The sequence below is a fragment of the Sabethes cyaneus genome, chromosome 3, assembly GCF_943734655.1.
Source record: "Sabethes cyaneus chromosome 3, idSabCyanKW18_F2, whole genome shotgun sequence".
NCBI classification, from domain to species: domain Eukaryota; kingdom Metazoa; phylum Arthropoda; class Insecta; order Diptera; family Culicidae; genus Sabethes; species Sabethes cyaneus.
This window is the reverse complement of record NC_071355.1, coordinates 42,592,437-42,616,529: the sequence shown is the minus strand read 5'-3', so window position 1 is coordinate 42,616,529 and position 24,093 is coordinate 42,592,437. Positions and strand designations below refer to the sequence as shown.

The window sequence follows — 24,093 nt, the reverse complement described above, 5'->3', positions numbered from 1 at the left end:
CTAAAAATTCAGCCCACTCAATATGGATTGCAATTTAAAATTTTCGAAGACATTTCTTCGATGAACTTAACAGGAGGGGCGCATGTTTTCTTCATAGTTCCAATTAACGTTGTATGGAGGAAATCTCGGTGATGTGTGTGTGTTGTGTGTATGTGTGGTGTGTGTGTGTGTGTGTGTGTGTGTGTGTGTGTGTGTGTGTGTGTGTGTGTGTGTGTGTGTGTGTGTGTGTGTGTGGTGTGTGTGTGTGTGTGTGTGTGGTGTGTGTGTGTGTGTGTGTGTGTGTGTGTGTGTGTGGGTGTGTGTGTGTGTGTGTGTGTGTGTGTGTGTGGGTGTTGTGTGTGTGGGTGTGTGTGTGTGTGTGTGTGTGGGTGTGTGGTGGGTGTGTGTGTGTGTGTGTGTGTGTGTGTGTGTGTGTGTGTGTGTGTGTGTGTGTGTGTGTGTGGTGTGTGTGTGTGTGTGTGTGTGTGTGTGTGTGTGTGTGTGTGTGTGTGTGTGTGTGTGTGTGTGTGTGTGTGTGTGTGTGTGTGTGTGTGTGTGTGTGTGTGTGTGTGTGTGTGTGTGTGTGTGTGGGTGTGTGTGTGTGTGTGTGTGTGTGTGTGTGGTGTGGGTGTGTGTGTGTGTGTGTGTGTGTGTGTGTGTGTGTGTGTGTGTTATTCGCTGGAAATATATTTAATCTTGAAATCTGCCATGGTGACTAGACATTTTCAAAACACTATATTTCGCAGAGTGGCGCATGGTGGCACGTAATTCTTTCATAAGTTGATAGTATATACCTGAGATTTAACCCAGAAGGAGGAATTAACCTGGAGATATCTGGAGAAAAAAAGTTCTCGACTAAGAAAGCAGAAAATTCTCTTATTTTTTTATATTTTCCTTCTTGTCATGCTTTTTATTATTATAATTTCTCCTCTAGCCATCTAAACCATCTATTTTTCGGAAAGCTCATTTCATTACCTTTCTAATGATATATAATACATAAGATTTAATTTTGGAATAGTGTTTCAAAAATTGATTTGAAAGTAAACGTGTTTGAATGGCAAAAAGCGTATATGTCATATCGTTTTTCAACTTTGACAGCCTCTATTTCAGAAGCAACATCGATTAGAGATTTCTTATTTTGGATTTTTCTTAATTGAAGTATTTGCTATCAATAGAAAATTTCATGAGGATGATTAGTGAAAGTCAGGTTTCTGATTTTTGTCCGCCTGATATCTCATAGTGCGGCGTTGCAACAATTGGCTGGAACCTTAGCCATAGCCAATAAAATAATGAATGACGTTATGTTCTTCAGCTCTTTCGTGGTTTTGGCGTTTAGCTGTTAGTCCGTTTCGGCCCCGAAATTATTGGAGTCGTTCCTTCGTTTGAGGTTCACCCAACAATTTTCTATCAATCACTCCAGGGGAGCAGGTTGGGAGGACTGACGGTTTTCGGTCCAATGTTCAACTTCAGCCGTTACATTTTCTCCAGTGATCTCTTGGCATAATGGGCCGAGGTCAGGGCCGGCGAAAAGACCACAACTTCTTTCGCGTGACACTTCTGGATGAACGGCGGCAACTTCCCGTAGCCTACGGGCACTTCATACTGCAAATCCCCATTCACCGCAAATACCAAAGGAAAAACTAGCGGCTTGGTCATTTCCTTGTTGCTGATTGTCAGTCACAGAAGGCCCTTCCTGGTGTAAGAGATATATTTGACGTCAACTCCTGCATAAGGTACGCTATCTTCTGTACCCAAGGTTTAACGCCGCTTAGCCGCTTGATCCAACCTCACAGCCCAAGGCGTGAAATGACGAGGTCGCATTACTTTCGGTCTACCTCTTCAGCTTCTGCTGTACTTCACTGTCTTGCAGCATCATTAGGCGGCCAGGGCCAGGCTTCCGTCTGAGGCTAACAAGGGCACCAGTATCTGTCAATTGAGGCCCAAACCACGATTTGTAGCGGGTGCTGCTTCCCGGTGACCAACTGATGACTCAAATTCTCGTATGAACATTCAGTCGGATTACCTACGAATGGCCGAAACACAAATGACCGAATCAAGAACGGCCGAATCACAAAAGGCTGAAACACGAATGGCCGAACGTCATATTCGGTCGAAAATAATCGCGGACTTTAGCCTGCACAAATGCTGGGTATATGCTGTCCTTACTCGCTGCCACTCGTTCGGACTAAGGGATAATCCCTAATTCCATACTAGTCAGTAAACCTAGGAAAATGCATACACCTAAATAGTACTGGTTTCTACGAGGGGCTCCACCCCGCAGTGGCCGGCGCTTCCGACGGCGGGTCACCGGCGCACACTCGCGGCCCGCGGTCGTCTCGCCTGGAATCATCTAGGAAATATTTGCTATTAACACGATCAATAGGCCTCGCACCGTATAATAAACGTAAATCATTCGCGCTTAGGGGAAGAAACAACTATCAATCATCCATACTATATCTACCAAAATAAAAAAAATAAGACGTAGAATATGTCTTGTTTTTTTGAAACTAAGGTACAGAATTTTATGAAAAGTTTTTGTCCTTCGCCTATCATTGACGCTGATTATCACAGAGCTGCGAATAGTACAAAAGGCAATAGAGGGGAAAATTTTAAAGGTCTTTCGAGGGGATGTTTGAAATTCGCGGAGAGAAATAGATGAAAATATTTATTCAAAAGGTCTAACAAAATGAGCAATTAAAATTTTGTTGATTTGGGTATTCCGGGACAATTCGGCCTTTCGTGATTCGGCAATTCGTAATTCGGCCTTTCGCGATTCGGCCTTCTGTGACTGTTGTTGGGATTCGGCCGTTTGGATTTCGGCCATTCGTGAGGCCATGCGCAGTTGGAGCGCACAACTATAGGCGCTCATTTCTTTAGTTGCGCTACGATGTTTTTTCACCTAGCAACCTAGCAATGTATACGAAATAACACAACTAAAGGAACACCAAGCTTAATTAAGGAAACATTAGCGCAACTACTGGTACAATATAATTGAATCGGAAAATTCATTTTTTCTTAATAAAGCTTCTCGTACAACGAATGCAATTGTCTTGCCTTGTGACAAATACCTTGTGTTTAATAAATTTATTTCCCACAAACATTAATTGAAGCATATACCTCAATAAACAATAAAAAAGAAGTTACAATGTGCTTAGCTGCGCGACTAATGGAGCATCTACCCTCTTTTGCAAAAAAATGTTGTTAAAATAAATGAAAGAATTCATCACATATATATAATGAACTCATAATATAAAGTATTTTCAATAATTACGTTTTTCAATAACCGCCTTAAGCGATCTCCCCAAAAACTCCTGGAAAGGAGAGCATACAAATGTGCCAACTTTAGAATTATTCATGTTTCAAACGCAATTTAATTGCTTTATTTAGTCCTCTCTCATTTGGTATTCGACAGTCGTTCTAGCAGCAGGCCATGGCGAACTGCCATTTAATTTCTGGATCACAAAACTTTGTGCTCCGAGTGTTTTTCCTTGTTTGCTAAACACGCACACGGTAACTACCCTGCCGTCCACGTTCACCACTTCCTCGTCATCTTATTCTAGCAGACAGCAGAAAATTTTCTGCGTAATTGGAAATTATAAGGCAAAACAGGGAGCGTCTGGAAAACACGTGTTCGTTTCATCCATGATGGTCTTCATCAGTAGCCGTAGCAATAACGTTAATAATAATAACAATGCAATGAAAGGCAGGTTTCTGCAGCTCAGCTCATCACCGAAGTCTTCTTGCTGGCTTTAGTAAGTACTTTAAATTCTGTCCATCTTGGAGCCAAAATTTCATCTACCTTAAATCGGGGGATTTTATCTAAATTTAATTTGTTTCTACTAGCTTCCTTCGTTCCTTCGGTTGCCGGAGTAAATACCCCGAACAGTTTCGACAGTTTGTAGGGTGTGTCGATGGCAACCGAATCAGCATGTAATATTGACGTTAAATGGGCCACCAGACCAGCAGCTGGTTCGGTTTAAGTGGAAATTTCCCTTTTCGATCACTGCTGATTAGGCCATCATAATTGAATTTGGGTAAAGATTTTCCCAAACAGAGTAGTGGTATATAAACCAAAACTTTCGAGTTCAATTGAAATTGATGTTAACCAATCGTTTATCTTCGAGTGTGATCCTCACACAAAGCAAAGCTGTCTTGCAGTTCTTCTGCAACTGACGAGGTCCTTAGACCGAAACAGCTCTAAAAGTATACAAAATAATGCAGGGAAATGATCATTTAAAGGAATAGAAAAAAATAAAGTGCGGTCTTCCTGAATTGGCATTAGTCATTCCCAGTGAAGCTCACAATTCATTTCTTTCCCAACCGACCGTAATTACTAGAGACATCGGAATCGATTGCTAACATCAATCAGAGATATGACAGGCGAAATAATGATTCGACGCTCCCGTGTGTAATTGTAGCCTCATTATCCGGGTTGCCTTCTGCTTCGGTTGTCACGAAAAGTGTCGCATTAAATTTCCACATCACTGACCATTCCCAGTTCGGAAATGCGCGACCGGAAGAAACGCGACGGGAAGCAGGCGGCAGCATCAATCACAATCGGGCACAATTGCTAAAGTGCACTAAACAAAAAAAAAACCCTATCGAGGAATGTCGATTTTAATTACTGTTCTGCCCACCGCACCGTCACCACGAGGCACACTCACTTGCTGCGCCATGCTTTTTAGCGGAAATTACTGCGTTCCAACTAAAGAGAAAGGTGTCGGCAGCATGTTCCATGTGTCCCATCAGCGCATAATTAATGCCATGCTGGGAACCGTACGTGCGAAGTTCTAAACAGTCAATCCAATCCTAAGACGACAGTCTACTTGGAATAACATTTGAAGTGATTCTGTCGGGTTTTTTTTCCTATTCATATTACTATTCACTGTATCATTCATCCTGTGACTCAATTTCCTGTTCGTTTCTTAATGAGAATCTTAGCTGCGCTCGAAGTATGGAAAATTCACTATAATAGCCCCCCGGTTGTTTTCATTCCTGCACTCTATGACGTCGTCGGGTCGGGCTGGTGCGGTTCACGATACACACGCAACTATCGCCTTGCCCGGGGAAGAACAACAAAAACGCAGTCCCATGCAGGCTATGAGCACACTTCCGTATCCCATTACCGGAGACTTGCTAGGCAAGGCAGGCAACCGGCCGGATCACATATCAATTACCCTTAATTCGTGTCCCCATGCGGCGGCACCTTTGGCGTGGTTTGCGGTGGTGTTGCGTTGGGGAGACAGGTTTCAGCCTACCTTTTACAAGTTGAACACCCAACCGAGTCAGGCCCGGGCAGGCACTGTTTGTTGAATGCAAATGTGCTTCCGTTGCGTTGTTGCGACTGCCAGACTTCAAGTTTCTGTTTCGAAAACAAGCCGAGCAAGTCGAGCCCATTTGTTAGTACAGTTTCAATAACCTGTTCTAGGAATTTGTTTGTTTTTAAAGTTTCATTTTGTATGCGCACTCATTTATCACATAATCTGTTGCCCTTCTAGGTGGAAGTGATGCTTGAGCTGAAGTCGGGTCTGTGTTTCGCTAATAATGGTGCTTTCCTTTATAGATAGAAAACATATAAATAAATTGGAAAATTCAAGAAAAAGAAGGAATACAATAACACTGCTTAAATTATGCATCACTGTTGCTGAATTATGCTTAATAAAACTATGCGTCAAGCTTGTTGAGTTCTGCTCATATTCTTTACGCTTTACTCTTTACTCTTTACTCTATACTCTATACTCTTTACTGTTTACTCTTTACTCTTTACTCTTTACTCTTTACTCTTTACTCTTTACTCTTTACTCTTTACACTTTACTCTTTACTCTTTACTCTTTACTCTTTACTCTTTACTCTTTACTCTTTACTCTTTACTCTTTACTCTTTACTCTTTACTCTTTACTCTTTACTCTTTACTCTTTACTCTTTACTCTATACTCTATACTCTTTACTCTTTACTCTTTACTCTTTACTCTTTACTCTTTACTCTTTACTCTTTACTCTTTACTCTTTACTCTTTACTCTTTACTCTTTACTCTTTACTCTTTACTCTTTACTCTTTACTCTTTACTCTTTACTCTTTACTCTTTACTCTTTACTCTTTACTCTTTACTCTTTACTCTTTACTCTTTACTCTTTACTCTTTACTCTTTACTCTTTACTCTTTACTCTTTACTCTTTACTCTTTACTCTTTACTCTTTACTCTTTACTCTTTACTCTTTACTCTTTACTCTTTACTCTTTACTCTTTACTCTTTACTCTTTACTCTTTACTCTTTACTCTTTACTCTTTACTCTTTACTCTTTACTCTTTACTCTTTACTCTTTACTCTTTACTCTTTACTCTTTACTCTTTACTATTTGAAAGAGTAAATTTCTAATGTATCCAATGAACCTCTGATCCAGCATTGCCATACTTTGCTAAAGAAAAATCCATAGTTTTATTATTGAAGGAAGGGTTACACCTTTCAAAATTTATCTAGTTGTAAAGTAAAGTTCATTTCTTCAAAAAGTGTGATCACTCTTTGTCATATTTGTTTTGCAGGTATTGTTATTTGAAGGGTATCAGTATTTTTCTTTTTATTGAATTAAATCGTTTCATGTAGATTTGAGATTTGATCCGCCTTACTCTACTTTATTCTTTACATCGTTTTTTCTCTCTTTTCAGCGATTTATTACTATTATTTATTCTCTTTTATTCCGTTTTTGGTTGCTCTTGATGGCGTCTTTTTGTCTTCATATGCAGTCTGTTTCGGCATTTCTTGTCGCTGTCGTTTAATCATCTCTTCATCACATTTTCTGCGTCTGATTTTGGTCTTTATATCGTCCTGTACTATCTTTCTTGACATTTTTTGGCGTATTTTCGATTCTTCTCGTCGTATTTACGTAGTTTTTCGTCTTTTATCGGCTTTCATCACTCTATCGTCATCTTTTTGTCTCTTCGTCGTCTTTTTACAGGCTTATCATCCTTCTTATGTATTTTTTTTCGATGCGCTTCGCCGTCGTTTTGTCATCTCTCTGGCGTATTTTTGTCGTTTTTCATAGTCTGCTCGCTATCTTTACAACACGTTTTTGTCGTTTGTTCGTCATTTGTTGACCTCCATTTTTGCATTTTTCGTCACTTTTTTCGACAATTTTTTGCCATTCGCGTCGTCTTTTTGCCGCTTTTGTTGTCTTTTCATCATATTTTTGGCACCTTTTCTCGTTTTTCTGTTTTTAAGCCCAAGCCCAGTGGTCTTTAAACCCACCCAGATAACACAAAATCGTAATAGAAAGTTCACATTGAATCGTTTTCATGTCAACTTCATATTGGAGTTGTATAATAATTAGAGTATGTCAAATCGAAGTGAACAATAAGTTGTTTTGCAGTCGTGCGTGTCTTCATATACAATTCATGACTGTGAATTATAAAGCAGGATAGACAATTGCAATATTTGATTATATCTATATCATATATTCAGGAGTATTTAGTTGCGTGTTATAAAAACTGCGCAAAATAGAATTACAAATAGTTGTCAAAATTTTCGCACGTATATCGCCTCCACTTTGGTACATATATGCTCTTATATGGCGTGAAATATAACTTTTTCGTTCAGATATGATTTCGTATACCTCAGTTGCAATCGAGATATACAAACCAAATGGTTTACTGGGCAATGCCCTTTGGGCAAATAAAAACACAACCAATATCAAGGGGTCGGTCACTCGGCACAGCCGTTTTTATGTTAGGTGACTTGAAACGAGCCGAACTGTGCCGGTGCTGTACCGAAAGTGCCGAACTGCAAGATTTGTTAAATTCGTTAAAATCTGATAGATCTGGCAACCGTACGAGATGATTTTGACAACTGGCCGTGCTCCCATTTCATATGTAAAATTGCACCGGAGGTGTGTAAAGCCCTATAAATGTTATTTTTATAAGGCTTTAGAGGTGTGCCGTTTGATATCTCTGCAGTGCCGGGGCACTATGTGCTGAGTGTCCGGCCCCTTGACCAATATGCTGTTTTGCACTGGCGTTTTGTCGTTCTTTCGACGTCCATCCTATATTCGTTGTCTTTTTGTACATATTTTGTCGTCATTTGAAGCTATTTAAATGATTCTTTGTCGTGTTTGTTTTCGTTTTGTCGCTTTTTTTGGCGTCTTTACGTTCTCTTCACCGTAGTTTCGTGCTATTTCCGACGTTTTTAACAATTTTAAACGTCTTTTGGTCGCGTTTTTTATTTATCAATCATCTGCTTTGTCATCTTTTCATTACCATATTGTTATCATCTACTCCTTGTCTTTTTGCCTCATGCCTTGTGGTATTCGTGGTCTTTTTGTCGTCTCTCTATCGTATTTGTCATTTATGATCGTGCTTGTTATTAGTTTGTTGTTGTTTTGGCGTCTTTTCATCATATTTTCGCCATCTTGACATCGTTTCTTTGTCACTTTTCAGCAATTTGTTGTCATATTTTATTAGCATCTTTTATGGCGTTTTTGGCCGATTGCGCTTTAGGCATTTTTTCGGCGATGTTTCATCGTATTTTTGCCGTCTTCCATTGTTTTTCAATGGGCTTTTCGCCTATTTGGTCATTATCTTTTCGTCGTATTTCCGTCGTCCTTTTTCTGTCTTTTTTCTCGTTCTTTCGTTGGCTTTTTATCATCTCCTTGTTGTCTTTTCTTCGTATTCAGCGTCTTATTAACATTTATTTGTCGCATTTTTGATACGGTTTCGTTGTATTTGCATCTTCTGTTCGTATTTCTTTGCGACTGTTTTTTTACTATTGTTGTTGCTGTTTTAGCGTCTTTTCGTTATTTGTTTAGTCGTCTTTTCTTGTCACGTCATTTTTCATTGATCTTTCAGCGCTTTTTTGCCATTTTTCGTCATCTTGTTTGTTGTCAGTTGTTTTTTTATTACCTATATGTTGTTCTTCCGTCGTATATACAACAGCTGAGTAATTGTCACTGAAACGGGGCCACTAGTGACACGATGTCTTCAAAAATTGGAACTTTTGCGCTTAATTGATTGAAAATGGTTAAAAAATAAACATTTTTGTTTATTTTAACAAAAAATAAACAATTTTGTTTTAATTGTTTTATTTAGTTAATGAAATTGCACACCTAATTTGATGAATGTTTCTTATAGCATTTTTTCTCAGCTTTCCGATGGTGGTCTTGAAATTAAAATTGGTTGGAAGGATCATGGCGAAAACGGCGATTTTTTGATAAAATCCAACATGGCGGCCAAATCCAAGATGGGCGCCAATTTTTTTTCCACTTTGTTAATAAGCCCAATCTCTCCTCTTTACATTATCGTGTCGTTTGTAGTTTGTTTCATAACAAATTTTGGAAATACCACAAGATATAGATCTCAAGGTTTGCTCAAAATTCAAATTTTTTTGAACCTGTTAGACCCCTTGGCGCACGAGGGGTCCACTATTTCGAGGTATCAAAAGTGTAATTCTTATTTTTTAACCATTTTCAACCAATTAAGCGCAAAAGTTCCAATATTTGAAGTCCTCGTTTCAGCGAGAATTACTCAGTTCGTATATTTCAACAGCATGTTTCGTCGCCATTTAGACGCTTCTTAAACGACTTTTTGTCATTTTTGTTGTTGTTTATTTTCATCGTCTTTTCGTCGCTGTCTTTCGTCACCTCTTCGTCGTCTTTTTATCGTTTATTTGCTGTCTTTTCGTTGCTTTAAGCTATATTGTTCATCATATTGTTGTTTTATCGACGCCTTTTTGTTACCTTTTCATAGTATTTTTGTCATTTTTTGACGCCTGCTTTTGGCATTTTTTGTTGCATTTTTTGGCGATTTTTTACCGTTTTGTAGCATTTTTTGGTACTTCGTTTGACGATTTGTCATCGAAATCGTTTTACCGTCTTTTGTCGTTGTTTAGTCATGTTTTTCATCTTTTTATCACCTGTTCTCATTTTTTTCTAGTGTATTCATCATCTTTTCGTCGCTTTTTTGACTTTTTTTAAACATCTCTTTGTTGGTTTTTGCCGTGTTTTTGTTGTTGCTGTTTTAGCATGTTTTCGGCATCTTTTTGTGGCAATTCCGACGTATTATCATCGTCTTTTCGCCGTGTTTCCGTAAATTTTTCTGCGCATTTTTACTACCCTTTTCATCACTTTTTCGTCATCTTTTCATGGCTCTTTCGTTGTATTTATATCGCCTCTTCGTTGCCTTTTTTCGTATTTTAGTCATCTTTTCATCGTCTTTTTATTTTGTTTTCTGAAGGCTTACATATCAACAGCTTTTAATTATCGCTTAGAAGAAGCAAAGCTAATTAATGTAAATAAGACAAAAATTCCAGCTACTAGGTTATAAAAAGATCAGTCTTAGTCGCATGAGAATAGGGAAATTCTTTCACACACAGTATGTCAAATTTTCCCTTCTTAATACACTACTCATTAGAGTAGTAAACCCTCGTTCGTTTCTTTCTCTCAGAAGAACTCCATAAGAAACTTTCATATCGGCTTTTATAGAATAAAGTAATGCTTTTCGATATACTATTCACTTGTATATTGTGTACTCGTGAGTTTTGTAACTGAAAGAAATTGAAGTATATGAAAATCCGTAGATTCGAGTACTTGATCCATAGGTCCCTAGAAAATTCCTAAATCCATAGATCTGGCATCACTGATCTGATCTGATCACCAAATGCGTCAGTTTGTGCGATAAACCATTTTTTGTTTTGTTGTTATTGTTGTTGTTGTTTTGGTTTTTCCTGGATTTCGGAACAAGTTTGCTTACATTTTCATTGACAAAAAGGTTGTTTTACGATACGTAGTTCAAGAGTTGCGAGTCAGCGACGCATGAAAAATTTGAAGTTTTCCGGGAAGATATAAGACCTCGGATGTTTTAAATATAGTTTTCGTTCGTAATCCCATTAACTATGCCCATGCTCATAACTTTTACGCAATTCTGGAACCTTCCTCGGCCCCGATCGGTACAATAAATTTGAAAAATAACCTACAAAACTTCAACATATGTGAAAAGGAAGGTGAACCAGAACTACGGGGTGTATCCCTCTAAATATTTTAATTAGGTTTGTGCATATTAAATACTAGCTATAGCCTGCGTGCGTCGCCTCGCGTCTTATTGAGAACGAATCAGAGGTAGCGAACCTAGTTTTTTGCTGTGATAATCTAGTTTCACTATAACGGAGATAACCGGAATGTATGATCAAAACGCCTTAATGTACCTCTAACGTTATGTAACTACGTTACTAATGCTCTTCTTGATTGCAATCTGGCATGATTTGTTCGAATCTTCGCTTACATTTACATTCTAATTTGCAACTGTCAACGGTGGCTAGGGGTTTAGCCAGTGTATTGACATCTGTACATCGTTAGATCACTAATATGGTTATGCCTTATGCTTGTAACTACAATTTCTTTTTCGGGTTAACAACAAATCCTGCCCCGGATAAAAGAATGTTGGTGAGGTGAAGAATTTTTCATCATCATTCTGTTCCAAGCAAACCAAACAAACTAAACTTGCTAAAACTGTCAAAATTGGCTGGCTGTCACTGTTCCCCATTTCCACTCATGGAAAGCTGAATTAAGAATTATCAAAGCAATACACGCTATTCAACATTTATTATTTGATATGTACAAACATTAGGAAAGTAAACATCCGAACCTATCGCACTTCTTCGAACGACGGCAAGTCAATCAAGCTAAAAAGTCAGTCAAACATGATTATCATCATGATGTCGATTCCCATTAAGGAGGGTTATAGCTACAATGGTTCAGTGTGTCCTGCCGGCGTGTCGAAGGTGCTGGCTGGGTTGGCATCAAATCAAATTGTGCACCTCTAAATACACGCACTGTCAAAACAAAACTCAACCCAATCTAATCAAGGTGCTATGCTGCAAGGAGGACCATTTTCTCCCTGTTTTCGTTTGCCTCCTTGCTGAGCTTGCTCTCTATCTCATCTTACCGGTCTAACGAATTTAACGAAACGAAACACGACCGTGACTCTCTACCAGCTACCAGGTTAGAAACAAATAAAAGTGTGCATTTTTGTCTGTCAGAACAGAAATAAAAAAAAAAAAAAAAGAATCGCTTAAGATAATCATAGATTAGGTACTAGACGGATCCGTCGTTCGATGAGGTTCGACCGGTTCGACTGATTTGATATTTGAAAGGGAATTTGCAGTTTGCGATAAGTCGAGGGGAAGGAAACTTTAAATTAACTTTAAAGGTTTAAAAAATGGTTAAAAAATTTGTTCGTGAATGCTCATTTTTTGTCAAGTTGACACGACGAATCCACTTAAATTGGATTTTGAGAGAAAAACTAAAAAAAATATTTGAAGTCTGGAAATTCATTGGCGGTCCTAAATTTTAGAATCTTTTATCACTATTACAATTGCGCACTGTTCTCCACGTAAAAATCAACAACATATTTTTTAACAAAGTTATTTACTGAATGCTTGTTTATCACACATTGTATCTGGTTTTCTGTACAGTAATGTTAACCAAAGTTGATTGACTTCCACAAAAAGGGTGAAGCAAAAAAAATCTTTCATTTCTTCGGAAGGAAACAGTTACTGGTAAACTTCTTCCATCTGGGCGGAAAACCTTTACCTTTATACTGTCAAACACCACCCGTTAGAGGGAAACCGGTGAAAATTGCGCTGCGAGGTAAAATTCAACCGAGGGGGAACACAATCGTGGAAGCTGCAACTAAAGTTGGCCTGGCCTACTGCTAACGTGTCGGTCGGTTCGGCTCCTGCTTGAAGATGCCATTTCCGTCTCGAAAGGAAATTGACAGAATCGAACAAAGCACAGTGCAAAGCATCGGTGGCATTCCTTTTGTACTGTACGGCCAACCGAACCGTGTGGCACTGGCAGCGGCAGGACGCGACGACGTGCAGTGCATGCCGAATGAACGGTAGAAATTTGATAGAAGGCGCCTTCGCAAGCTTCGCTCCGAAATACATAGGTTGGCCTCGGCAACAATATTTGTGGTAAGTAAATATAAATATTCCGGCCTACTCGGTTGGTTTCTATAAAATCGTTTGCCAACCAAAATTACTGCCGATGCCATCCCCGGTGATGATGATGGGAAGTGCAGCAGCTGAGTTTTTGTTCGTGCTGCGCGAGAATACAAGGAGGCGGTCCAGATGATTCCTTGAAATTTGAATCGATTCGATTCGAATACCTATATTTACACCGACAATAATGGAAAGCAATCAAAACAGCTGTGCACTTTGGTTCTTCACTTTCAAAGGGAAGGATAAGCGAACTGCACTCAGGCTCAGGCACAGGCAGGCAGTAAGCAAAACAAAACAATATTCGAAGCTGTGCGGCTAAAACTGTTTCAAGTGGTTACAGCCTCACAGGGACCACTCATACTGGAGGGAGGGTTGCATGTGTGCAGAAAGTGAAAAGGATCGATTGTTGTTTGAACAATTTTTCTGCACTAAAAATTCTCTATTATGCGAGTACCAAATTGAACGCTAGCTGTATGCTGCTTCGACGGAGCCGAGGGTCCTGCGAAAAGAAAGCGATCCATTTAGCCTCAAGTGGTACGTACTGTACTGTTTGCTCCGAGCACCGAAGCGGGAAAATAAATGATGATAGGATCAGTATGTTGTTTTTAAATTAAATGGCCAGACCGACCGCATGTCTTCGACGGTTCACTAGGGGAAGTGAGCGGGAGAAAATGAACACAAGTTTTGCAGTGCCAGTGGCTGGCCTGCCAATTGCAGAACCCTCCGAGCAAACAGAAAGTTTTTGCCGACGCAGAGAAAAAAAATATTTGCATGCAACAAAGCAAAATAATTCGACAATGATTAATTAATTGATAAGTTGATTACAGGGTGTGGCAAGAAGCCGCACCAGAGTCCTGTAATAAGCGCAATTCTGAAGGGTGCTTGGAATTGACAGCTTTAATTTGTTCGAGCGTCGGTGGGGCACGTGTGTTTAGTAAAAATGACCTAAAACAAAGGTTAAAACTGAAATAAAATTGATGATTTCTAGATTTTCTATTCGTAAAATAAAACTTTGTCTTATATTAATCTACAAATTCTTATAGCCGAAAGATACTGTCCCATTGGCAATCTAACCTTTTCAATAAAAACATAATCCATCTAAAAATGTACATTTCCCCATCGGAATTGACTGGCAGCATGGAGTCACGCCCTCCACGGAATGCTTCCAGTCTAGCTGGGAATTGATTCATTTCCCCCGGTGCCCAGTGTCGAACATAGAATTCTCGAACCAACCACCACCGCCGAGACAGAGCGTTGCTCTGACGGATTAAACAGCAGACCAGAACACGTGTTTACAACGACGGGTTGTCATTATTTTTCCGACGGGAGGCGTTCCCGGGAGACTCGGTAAAGGATTTCCAATTTGCCGTTTGGTCATGCAAGCAGCTTCTGGTCTGTTCTCTGCCAACGGCAGTCGGAGGTACGATGACCTCTCCATGGTTATTAATGTAACGTCTGCCAAATCCGATTGAATCACAGTCAGTTGCACATGCACATTTGATTCGTGTTCCGTTTCCTCCGGGCCGAACGGGATAGAATGCTTTTTTCAGCTTTTTTTTCTTATTTTACATGCACTTTTACAGATCACATCACTCTAGAAAATTAACTCGCCTTAACTCCATTCTCGAGTCCGTGACATTTTGTTTGTTTATGTAGCGAAGAAGGTATAATCAGTAACCAAGGCAACACTCGCGGATTTTAACTACTACTCGAGAGATACTAGAGAAATGATTGATCATGAACCTTTTGCATTATTAGTTCAGCGACTAACCAGTATCAATATAAACAAAACAACGGTAGCTGAAAACTATCAAAGTATATTCAGTAAAAATGAGTTATCTTGTAAAAGAAAGATGCTTTAAGATGTTAACTGAAAAAAAACATTAGAAGTTAGATAATTCTTACACCCTGAACTATTAGAAATTCGTCTCAAAACCAGGGAAGGAAAATAATCGCTTCTGGCGATCAAGATCAGAGAAGCGATCAGATTCAGATTCATTGACATCACTACTTGTAAGCGACAAACACTTTGTCGTGATCCGTGTAGATTTTGGCAAACCTCATGTCAGACCATGTTCATTGCATGATTGCGTTGAGAATTATAACAGATACAGACGATTGGTTGTGTGCATCGTATGAATCACAATACAAACAACATGTGTGACCTTTTTTCTCGCAGCTAGGTAAGATGTAACACTGTGATCGACTGCTGAGACTGTTTAGAGAACAAAATCTTGTGATCAACGCTAAAGATTCACTGTTTGTCATGATCTGTACGGATCGTGATCTGTGCGTGTGGCGATAACTCACAGATTTTATCAAAATCACTGATCTTCCATCCCTGCTCAAAACTCAAATAGTTTTGTAGAGGTGACACTCAAGTAAACTCACAAACTTCCACACACCAGCCATCTAAAAATGTAATTTAAATTCACTCGTAAAAGTTTCAACATCTACTTCAAAGCTGCTCAATTAACCCCTGCCAAAAAACTAACCGATTTCCTTCTCCTCTCGAACTTTTCAGACCAACTCACAGATCCACCTGGAAGCGTCGCCTCCGAAAAGTGCCAACGACCAAAAAGCATCCCACGACACCGGAAAACCAGCGGCCATCGAGAAGAAGAAAACTTTCAGTTCCTCCCCCGAGCTGGACCTTCAGCCGCCGCCGCCGTCATCGCCCGTCCCCGGTTTGCGGCCGAGTGCCCTATCTACCTCGTCGCCCGATAATTATAGACCACTGCAGCCGCCGCAGCAGCAGGCTACTCCGAAAAAGCGCACCGCCGCGGCTAGCTGCAAAGTTCGCATCTACAAGTGCATCAAACGGATGCTGAAAAGGAACAACTTTTCCAAAGAGCAACGCAGTTCTTCTCAGCAGCAGCAGCAGCAGGTGCAAACGTCGGATAAATCAAAAGTGGACTACAGGGAGATTAAAAGTTTACTGGAGAAGGAAAAACCGTCGCTGGACTACGACGTTAATCTTGCCAAATGTGTGGACAAACCGGCGCTGGTAAGTTTATAAAACTATCTAACTATCTTCACAGATGATAGATTCAGAAAAGTTTTTTTTTCTGAGCCATCAAGCTGAAACTCGTTCTACGTGAAACTTTAATGAAAATTTCTATTTCTATTACAGATCAAAAAAATTGCCCTGAATTTAATGAAATCAGCGCATGACGAAGGCCGCTCGCTGGTGGTCGCCCCGGAGGGCTGCCCGGAGTCCGCTTCCATCCAGAGCAATCTGGACCAGGAAGCCGAATACCAGCGGCTGTGCGGCGAGTCATGGTACCACGAGAACCTGCCACGGGACCTCTCCCTGGAGCTGCTGAACAACAAACCCGCCGGCAGCTTCGTAGTTCGGAAAAGCACCACCCAGCAAGGCTGTTACGCGCTCTCGTTGCGCGTTCCCCCGCCGGGACCAAAGATCGCCCACTATCTGATCGTGCGGACCGCCAGCGACGGGTACCAGATCAAGGGTTTCCACAAGGAGTTCACCTCGCTGCGTGCCCTCATCGTGCACCACTCGGTGATGCCCGAGTCGCTTCCGGTTCCGTTGGACGTCCCTCGACCCTCCAATCTGGCTGTGAAAACCAAATGCGACGACGACTACGATACCGTTTTCGATCTACCGGAAACGGTTCGTGCGTAAAGGAAAGACAACCCTCATTTTGTGCTCAAAATTACCAACTAATTACACGTTGAGAAACTTTTACCAAATCATTACTGTTACCTATATCTAGCACGTAAGCTATTATTAAATTTATACTGTATTGCCTAGAGAAATATAAATTATTTAACAAAAAACTATCAACATGCGGATCGACTTTCTTTATTCTTGATCACCTTCCGCAGACAAATTACCCGATCGGTCCGCCCTCGGTTGTACCCACAATCCGAGCCAAAAGAAGGAAATGCAGAATCAACTTCGACCCGTAATTATGCTAAGGACACCCTGTCATTATGCTGGTTAATGTCGGCCTCTGGCGCCAGTTCCTGAGTCGGTCAGTCCGTCAGTCGGTATGATCAACTCATTACATAAAGACAAAACAGCGTCAATAAAATAGGGGAGAAAAAAACAAAGAATGCAAGCAAACAACAATCTATTGCTGAGAATGTTCTTTTGCGGCATCCGCACGTGCATGCGAGGATGAAACTTATACCTGCAGGTAGGTTAAACCGCCACGGCCGGCGCTAGTGTCTGCGATTTTATTGTGCTCACGCTCAGACTGGTAGGGTAGGGACATACCGACATAGGTTGTGGCTCTTTTGGGACTATGCGCCCTATGCGGGTGTTACCGCAGCCACACCTTAGCATACACAGCATCGTGTGATGTTAAAAAGGATGAAAAAGTGAACTTAAAACTAGTTTTTTCGATGCCCTGTTTAACAGTGATTCGTTTATTCTGTTGTTTTTTTTTAACAATTAATTATTTTGTATAAGGTTTGCACTTGAATTTACAGGAAAAAAACTTCAATTCATTTCAACCACGCGGTCGGTGAGATTTCTGGAAAACGGCTGCACCGATCCTCCTCAAATTTTAGCACAAACTTTCAAACATTAAACCTCTCGAAAATAATTTAAGAGGTTTTCCCACCGATTAGCCTATTTCATTTTACGGACAATTTACTACTACATACTGTCAAAATGGGCGAGGTTTGAGGACTGAAGAAGACAACCAATTTCTTGCATTTATTGACTGCTACTATGACGTAATGATGCTAACTGAAATTGGCTTAGACGCCTGCATTGATTTCGTACAGCTGTTTGCATCCGCCTTCAACATGTATCGTTGTGATCGTAGCTAGAAGAATAGTGACAAAAGTAGTTTTGGTGACATAATATGTGCCGTTGCTCAACAGTTCCCTAGTTCGCTGGTCAATTTAAGACATGGAAATTGTCTCGAACAAGCCTGTGTTTCCGCTATCACTAAAGGAATAAAGTTTTTGCTTGCTGCAGGTTATATTCCACCTGACAGAAGTAAGATTGGCAAGTTTATCGACGAGCATATCCTCTCAATCCGTAAATTTTACGTGACAAAGGGTCTTCAGACGACCTGTGGCTAGCACTGCTGTGGTCGATGAATCCGAATTCACGAAGTTGAAACAAGTTGTCTATTACTGAAACGTCCCGTTGAAGTTCCAGCTGTCAGTTTCGGAGTTGCGCCTTTAAACTATCATCGTATTTATATTGATGCACTTGTGGAGCACCTTTCGTCTCTGGATTGGGGGATGCATTATTGGACGAGATCGAAGTGAATGACATGACATTGCGTTTTGCGATGCTATTTGCACTTGGCTGAACGAAAATCTTCCGAGAATTAGACCTCCTTCAAAACCTACCTACAGTAATCGTGAGCTGCACATATTTAAACGGCATCGAAACACAAAGCAGAGACTACTTCGTAATCAACTAAAAAAAAAGCAAAGGCGTGGGCTTAAACATCTTTCTAAGATTTGACCCTTCCTTATCGCGGCCGGCTGTTAGAGTACAGGACAGTTACGGGGCTAATGCAAAAATCCTACTGACTTGTAAACAACGAACACTGCAGAATAAACGAGGACACAATTTCAGATTGCATACTAATCCACAAAGCTGTTGGACATTCGTAAACTCCAAGGGCAAAGGATCCTCCATTCCGTCTAGTGTGATCTTGGGCGAAATGGACTCATCAACTGGCTCCGAATCTTGCGAATTGTTTGCTGATCATTTTTCTTCTGTTCGCCAGTGGATGACCTGAATGTAGCACATAGTCTGATGCTTTAATAGCTGCGTCAGTAGTCCCCGATGGTGATCTGGACATTTTTGACGTCACTACCGATAAGGTCCTTTCTTACTTACTCTCTTATGTCCGGCAGAACAAAGAAATGAAATCAGAGATTTCCACTGCTGACGGTTACCCGCCATGGCTTTTACCTGTCGCCAAGACAGATTCTCGTCTACGGCCCACACGTCGTTGGCTAGGCTGCGTCGCCATGAGCCTCTGGGTCTGCCTCTTTTACGCTGTCCTTGTGGATTCCAGTCGAGTGCTTCTCTGCAAACCTCGTTCACCTCTTTCCTCAAGGTGTATCCGATCCACTTCCACCTACGTTCACAAATTTCTGTGGCTATCGGCCGTTGATGACACCGACGATGAAGTTCCTCATTGGATATCCAGTTATCAGGCCACCAGGCACGAATGATGTATCGCAGGCACCAGTTAATGAATACCTGCAGTTTTTGCGTTGTCTCCGCTGAGACGCACCGCATTTCACAGGCATACAGCAGTACGGATTTAACGTTCGAATTAAAGATTCGGGTTTTCTTACGTAGAGTGATCTGGTTTGAACGCCAAATGTTTCGCAGACCTGCGGAGGCACCCCTGGCCTTCCTGATCGGTGTGGCTATATCAGTCTTGGTACCATCATCAGGCATTGTCTGACTAGCAAGGTATTGAAAGGCGTCTACCTGTTCAACTTGTTGTCCCGCTACTGTGAAATTGATGGAATTGTCAGTGTTCACTACCATAGACTTAGTTTTTGCTACATTGACTGTGAGACTTGCTGCCTGGAAGCTCTCGTCTAACTTGCTCTGCATCGTTTCGGCGTTGTGCAAGTAAGACAATGTCGTCGGCAGGGTCGAGGTCATTTAGCTGCTCCATCGTTAGAGGATTCCAAGGCAATCCTTGATTTGGTCTACTGTCAATTGCTCCAACTAATATCTCATCCATAACGATGAGAAACCGAAGCGGTGATAAAATGCAACCCTGTCTCACGCCAGCAGTAACCCTTATGGGGTCGGACAAGACGCCGTCGTGCAAAACCTTGCACGAGAACGCCTCGTACTGAGCTTCGATGAGATGGACTAGCTTATCTGGAACTCCTCTACGTCTAAGTGCGCCCCAGATGTTTTCGTGATTGAGTCGGTCGAACGCCTTTTCGTCGTCAACGAACACCAGCAGAAGAGAGTCCTGGAATTCGTTGATCTGCTCCAATATAATGCGGAGCGTTGTGATATGGTCTACACATGATCGGCCAGCACGGAATCCAGCTTGCTGCCGCCGGAGAGTAGCGTCGATCTTCTCCGGGATCCGGTTGAGGATTCCTTACAGAGTACTTTGAGAGTAATACAGAGCAACGTGATGCCACGCCAGTTACCGCATTCCGTTAGGTCTCCTTTCTTAGGAACTTTGACCAATATGCCCTGCATCCAGTCCACCGGAAAAGTTGCGGTTTCCCATATATTGCTGAAACGCTGATCCATCATCTGGGCTGACAAAGATGGGTCAGCTTTGAGCATTTTGGCTGAAATACGATCTATCCCTGGCGCTCTATTGGATTTCATACTCTTGATGGCTGCTACAATTTCTTCCAGCGATGGTGCCTCCGAGTTGACGCGATTGATTCTACGAACTGTAGGCGTCATACGCTGCTGGTTTTGTTGGTCTCTGACATTTGAAACTCGGAAGAGTTGTTCAAAATGTTCAGTCCATCGCTTAAGCTGTTCTGTACGGTCAGTCAGTAGCAGATGACCAGCTCTGTCCTTTAGGGGCATCTTTGTGTTGGAGACGTGGACATCCCTACATCGTTACTGTCGGAGACGTCGACATTCGTAACATCGTTACGGCCAAGCTCTCTGGTCACAGTGACAGCTGTCATCAGTTGATGCTCGCCAGTGCTGACAACAGGACGTTCACGTTCCTGTTCCGTTCTACCGCGAGAATGAGACTCGCACAATTGTACCCCGTTATTGTTCAATAAAGTTAAGTTTTAATTTGTTTAATGTACGGGTCGTGTTTTAATACATCATTTCGGTCACCTCCGAACGCGAACCGTAACAGTGGCGACGAGTAGTGAAACGCGGAATTTACTCATTAGTCAAAATTCCCTCACCCACGTGGACAATTAAGCGGGTTCATCAGGACATAACCCCAAACAGCAGCAGCAACCACCGGGAGTTACTCAGCAGCAAGGCCTATTTCAAGCAACAGTAGGTCAAAAGCATCCCACAATGCAGCAGAATGGTGCAATTCCACCCGGACAGCAATCTCCAGATGCACCGTTCGCCCAGTTCTTCCAGCAATTGATGCAGCAGCAGCTGATCTTCATGCAACAGCAACAGCAGCAGCTAATGCACCAGCAACAAGAATTCTTCAGGAACGTTATGTCGTCCATACATGTCCAAGTTCTATCAAACCCTGAAATAATTCTCAATTCACTGGCGAATAACATGAAGGAATTCCACTACTGTCTAGAGCACAACAACAATACCCTGGAACATTTTTCGGAAGACTGCCAACGGTTGATGTGTTCAAAACGGGACACGACAATGATAGAATCAACACCGACGTCAACAGTTCAGTATATCGGTCGGAAACAGCAGTTCTCAAATCGTCCGTCAAAACCTTCAGTACATTCTGGCAGCAGTGCCGAAAACATACCAGCTACGCCTGGTTGGTATTGCGGCGCAATGCACTTCGTCAAAGATTGCAATTACAAAAGTCACGAATGCGAAGAGTGCGGTATCATCGGGCACCGTGAAGGCTATTGTTCTAGTGTAAAACAAAATCGCAAAGCAACACACCGCAAACGCCAGCAGCCAAAGAGGTACGAGACAAAAGCAGTAAATCTATCATTGAATGCAGCAAACAATAGGCGCCGGTACGTACAGTCGCAGCTCAACGGTGTGGAAGTGCAGCTTCAGTTGGACACTGGGTCTGACGTCAGTATTGTTTCAAAACAAACGTGGGAGAGAATAGGCAGACCACCAACATCACCTGCTAGGAAAAAAGTAACGACAGCAACAGGAGATCCACTGCCGTTCCTGTTCAAATTTGAGTGTGATATCTGCATTAATAATATTCATCAGCAAGGACAGTTTTATGTTGCGAAGAAACCAGTTCATCTTCTTGACAATGATTTGCTCGATGCGTTCTCGTTATGGACAGAACCGATCAGTGAATATTGCAACAACATTGTTAGTCAAACACAGCGCACTCAATAGTTCTACTCCAGGAAAAAGATCACCAGCAGACATCATATCCAGAACCGGTTTGGAAAAGCTTCGTCCACCGTTAATAATCGAAAAAGTGACACTGGAGTAAATCGTCAGTACAGCAGAGGTGATTATACACTAAACACTAAAATTTTTATCAAAAATCAATGGCACTGGACATCAGGCAAAATTTTGGAACGTGTTGGTCATGTAATGTATAATGTCGTGGTGAACGATCGCAAGCTGGTACGGTCTCACATAAATCAAATTCGAGATTGTAACAGACACAGTAAGGCATTATCAAAGAAACGTAAGCAGCTACCGCTTAGTATCCTGCTAGATGATTGGAATACCAGCATTCCCGCTAGTGTCAATTCGCCAACACAGTCAACACAAGTAAGCTTGCAATCATCAAAAACACATGCTGAGGCATCGGTTGTTCCAGAGTTATCAACATGATCTTCATCGTCAAGTTCGTCATCCGACTTCATGTCTGCAACCGAAAGTGAGTCAGCTGTTCAGGTTCCTCGCCGCTCTTCCCGTGCACGAAGTGCTTCGCAACGGTTCAACCCTTACCAGCTGAATTAGAGGGGAGATGTTGGAGACGTGGACATCCCTACATCGTTACTGTCGGAGACGTCGACATTCGTAACATCGTTACGGCCAAGCTCTCTGGTCACAGTGACAGCTGTCATCAGTTGATGCTCGCCAGTGCTGACAACAGGACGTTCACGTTCCTGTTCCGTTCTACCGCGAGAATGAGACTCGCACAATTGTACCCCGTTATTGTTCAATAAAGTTAAGTTTTAATTTGTTTAATGTACGGGTCGTGTTTTAATACATCATTTCGGTCACCTCCGAACGCGAACCGTAACAGTGGCGATGCACATCGTAACAGTGGATCGCTGATCGTAAAACTTTGTATTCATCCTGGCACCACTAAGGCAGCGAGAAATATCGTACAACAAACGGATATCACCATTGGCGGCGACGGTTTCTCCTTGTTCGGCTAGGGAGTTAGTCCAGGCTCTCTTGTCCCGCCTACAAGCACGTTTAACAGTCCTCTCCAGTACGGCGTATCGTTGACAAGCAGCTGTCTTAGCCGATGCGGTCCGCGCTCGCTCAATGCCGGCTGGTCGTGATGAATGCGTTCTTGATGCCGGTCCATTGCTCTTCGATGGTTCCACCAGGTGGCAGCTCCGAGGTTCGAAATTCAAACTGTTCCACATAGGCCCTTTTCACCTCAGAATTCTCCAATCGACGGACGTCGTAATGGCACCCAACTTTTCCTCCCGTCGCCGTCGTTGGACACGTACGACACGCAAACGCATTGTAGTCACTCAAGTGGATTCAGATGTCCGGGATTTTATAAACCACACATTTCACCTGGCTGTAGAAATTCACTTTCTACAGCAGGTCGACAGCATCTGTTGGCGCATAGCACCGGACTGCGATTATCCTTTCCTTTATCGGTTCCCACTTGATCATGATATTTGTGCATGCATAATGTAAGTTATCGCTAAGCACAGCCACGAGCGTAGCATGGACCTCCTGAACCAATGCCTCAGGGTCGGCCTGCCTATCCTTGTTTTCGCGGGTAAAGAAATGCTCGGGATAGTTAATGGAAAACTCTTAACTGGTTTGTAAAGGTTCACAAATTTATTTAACGTTCACTACGGTTATTGTCTTCACTCTTCCCACTTTCTTAAGCTATCTAACCTGTCTATTTCTCTCGCCGACGGGGCCCCGTTTCAACAGCACACCTTCCCTGTTTCCTCCAGAATCCACTCCGTTCCGTTCCTCTCCTTCCGCTTCCACCACTTCAAGCTTCCGTTACACTGCGGCCCTTGCCGCCAAGTGTATCTACAAACGGACATTTTTGCCGGGATCGGGAGCCACTCAATCCAATTCTACCGGCGGTATAACGGTGATCACACTCCGACGCTGGCGATAAAACTTTTCAAAGATGACCCAGCGGGGTTCTGTAATTTGAACATTGACATTCCGGCTTTAGTAGGCTGGCGACGGGCACTTTGACGAAGGGCAAATGAAGAAATGGCAAGGGGAAAAGGTATACCTGCAGTCCAATTAGCGTAGTTGATAGAGAGCTCTTTGAGCAATACTATTTGCACTTGGTCTTCAAATTGTAATACTTTTTTCAC

General features: G+C 41.9%; 1 protein-coding gene across 1 annotated transcript in view; it reads left to right on the top strand.

Annotated features, from left to right (window-relative positions):
- The window catches only part of LOC128743050 (uncharacterized), a 37,289-nt gene extending 20,557 nt beyond the window's left edge, over window positions 1-16,732 (top strand). The window contains exons 2-3 of the mRNA XM_053839563.1: window positions 15,488-15,970; window positions 16,097-16,732. Coding sequence (XP_053695538.1) covers window positions 15,488-15,970; window positions 16,097-16,609 — 996 coding nt within the window. The 3' untranslated portion in view covers window positions 16,610-16,732. The remainder of the gene's footprint in view (window positions 1-15,487; window positions 15,971-16,096) is intronic.
- Window positions 16,733-24,093: the final 7,361 nt, after the last annotated feature.